At 43.5% G+C, this 3,063-nt stretch overlaps 1 protein-coding gene across 1 annotated transcript; it reads right to left on the bottom strand.

Annotated features, from left to right (window-relative positions):
- Positions 1 to 659: 659 nt before the first annotated feature.
- On the bottom strand, positions 660 to 2,522 carry LOC109861499. Its single transcript, XM_020441173.1, has one exon. The coding sequence runs from the start codon at positions 2,520 to 2,522 to the stop codon at positions 660 to 662; it is 1,863 nt and encodes a 620-aa protein (XP_020296762.1).
- Between the last annotated feature and the right edge of the window lie 541 nt (positions 2,523 to 3,063).

The following is a 3,063-nucleotide window of genomic DNA, read 5'->3' as shown; positions in this document are numbered from 1 at the left end:
AATCTGTCGGTTGAGTCGTAATCAATAATCAACGAATACAGCAGAGGTGAGGACAAATAATATTTGTCACCTCTACTGTCGCGCAAATATACAGGTTTATTATGAAATATTCGCCGTCACAGAGACACGACAAAGATACGACAAATACAATATATAATATTTTCTCCACAAGCATACGAAATATAATTTTGTTCCTACACTCGGCCATTCTAATTAATCATCGGCCTCCGATGCGCTAGATCCATTATTCTCGACATCGGAATTGTCGCTATAAATATCGCTAATTACATTATTAGGCAATAGCCATCGTTTCATGTTATCGGCCGACGTACTCGTGATGCGTGGCCCTTCGTGTTCGCCGATTTTCGCAACGACAAATCGATCGCCTCGCAATACTTTTATTATCTCATACGGTCCTAAGAATTTAGAGCAAAATTTTTTACCTGGAGCGGCTTGCGTTCGCTTAATTGCTACCCAATCTCCTAATTTATACACACTAGCTTTCTTTCGCTTACGATTGTAGGTTCTTTTGTTTTCTCGCTGAATTTTTTCGATCGTGGTTTTGGTTTGTTCTCGCAGCAACGCTCGCTTTTCCTGCAAATCGCCTATTACGTCTTCGATTAACGGCAACGGATATCGATCCTTCACGATTGTCCTATTCAGTTTTCTAAAGTCATCACAAAGTCGAGTTCGGTCGTCCTTTTTTTTACGAGAACCACCGGACTAGCATACTCCGATGTACTCGGTTTTACAATGTCTTTTCTAAGCCAGTCATAAATATGTTCGTCAACGAGACGCTTGTCACACGGCGCTAATCTACGCGGTCTGTCACATACCGGATCATCATCTTTTAAAATTAGGCTTAACTCAACTCCTATCTTTTTAATTTCTTGCGGACAATACTGTTCTACAATTTCTTTAACACTAGATCTAGACTGTTCGCTGTGTATGTCGTTTATCGCGCGATATTTATCATCCTGAGGCTTCGGTTTCTCTATGGTCTCAATATTAAATATCTCAGGAATCTCTCCCGACGTCTCAAGTCCTGCACGCGGTTTTTTAATAGAGATTCTTCCCTCTCGGATATTTAACTCTATTTTATTCAGGAAATCCGTTCCGATAAGCAGCGCGTGTTGTATCACACTACTCGGCACTACGAATATTGAGATGGTAAAATATTCATCATCAATTTCGATCTCACCGTCGATTTTACCTATTGTTTTATAATTTTCCGAGCCTACTCCGCGAAACACAATCTCCTGCTGAGTCATTTCGGGAAATTGTAACCGTCGGTATTCGTCCTCGCGCATCAGCGATAAGTCGCTACCAGTGTCAATTAAGGCTACTATTTTTTTACCTCGAAGTTTTACGTCTTTACAGTATTTGCTGTTGTGACTCGACCTTGAGACCACACCTATTTCCCTTACCGCGTTCTTGTTCTTTAGGCACTTTGCCGCGATATGCCCGAACTCCCCGCAACCAAAACATTTCGCGCCTCTCGATTTTGAAGGACATTCCATCGCTAAGTGTCCCTGTACGCCACAATTATGACAACGCTTTACCTGCGCTACGTTTCGCTTATCATTTACGCTGTTTCGCTGCTCTCTCGCATCTTGATCACGGCTGCATAGATTTCTCGGGCGCAAGGTCACTCGCTCAAACGCCTCCAACAGCGACGATTTCGTCCTGAGACGCTGGATCCGCGCCTGGTCTCTCAGGATAGGCTCCGGTATCCCCTTAATGATGTATTCGATCATCTCTGCTTCTTCGATTTTAACTCGGTTTCCCAATATCACTTTCTGATGTAGGTATTCACAAAATGTTTCACCTCTTTGCCACATGCGTTGCTCGAACTGCTTTCTCGTCTGAATTCTGCTGGGCTCGTGGAAGAACATGGCCCTCATCTCGTTCAGGAGTTCGTCCACTGGCAAGTCCGAGTAACTAGGATCCGAATGGAACCATTCCTGTGCTTTTCCTTTCAGGCGTGCGCCTATCATGAGTCTGGTCAAATCATCTGTCAGCTCGTAGGCATTTCTGAGCGACTTAACTCTTTTCTCCCAGGCTTCGTATAAATTGTTGCTGCCATCGAAATGACTCAAGGAATCTGCGACGATGTTCAGACTTGGCCGTCCAACAGATGCATGCGATACCGATGGGCTCACCGCTCCAAAATCATGCCCATTTGTCCTCGCATTCTGCGTCATTCTCATTAAATCTATTTCTCGGCGAGCTAATTGCAACTCTCGCTCTAGCAACTCCTTTTCTCGCCAATACACCTCCATCTCTCGCCGAAGAAGAGTTGACTCCTCATCCGCCTCCCGAAAATTTGCGCTCGCACTGCTCTCATTCTGTCTCTCATTTCTCTTCGTCAATACGTGTGACGTCCGATCACCCGTCGGATCTATCTCTAAGATCCTCGAAATCAATTCGGCCTTCACGCCTACTGTTGATGCTCCCAACTCTCGTAAAATGTCCTTGAGGTCACTCACCGTGATGTCACTCAAGCTTCTCTCGCAAGACATTCTTGTATTATTTTTCTTTCTTTAATTCTTTCCTCACAAAAGCTCTCAATTCGCGACTCACAATGCTCGTATCGTCTATCGCCGTTCGTCTTCTCTGTCGCTCGCACACGAACCCGCGACTGTGCTCTCACAATACGTGCATACTCACTGCATCGACACAACTCGCACAACTCGCGTCTCTCCACTCGACTCGCGTATATCTTCTTCTCGATTGACTCACCGATAACTCGCGTCTATCCCGGACTGAGCCTCCAATTATTTGTAAGAAATTTTGTTGGAAACAATAAATAAATAAATAAATAAATAATTTAATAAATAATTATAAAGTCTGTTTAATATGCGAAGCCAATAAATAAAAGAAAAAACAAACTTATATATTCTAGGCTACTAGTCAGAGCACGCAAAAATCTTCGGGCGTCTTGTGTTTTCGGCGGATTCTAATCTTCTTCTGTCGTCTCTCGGCTTTATACCTTTTACTTCGACTCTGTTTTTCATTTCGAATCTGTCGGTTGAGTCGTAATCAATAATCAACGAATACAGC

The sequence above is a fragment of the Pseudomyrmex gracilis genome, unplaced genomic scaffold (genome assembly GCF_002006095.1).
Source record: "Pseudomyrmex gracilis isolate BER0280 unplaced genomic scaffold, ASM200609v1 scaffold_795, whole genome shotgun sequence".
Classification (NCBI taxonomy): domain Eukaryota; kingdom Metazoa; phylum Arthropoda; class Insecta; order Hymenoptera; family Formicidae; genus Pseudomyrmex; species Pseudomyrmex gracilis.
Note: the sequence above shows the minus strand (reverse complement) of the source record. Positions and strands in the feature narration are given on the sequence as shown.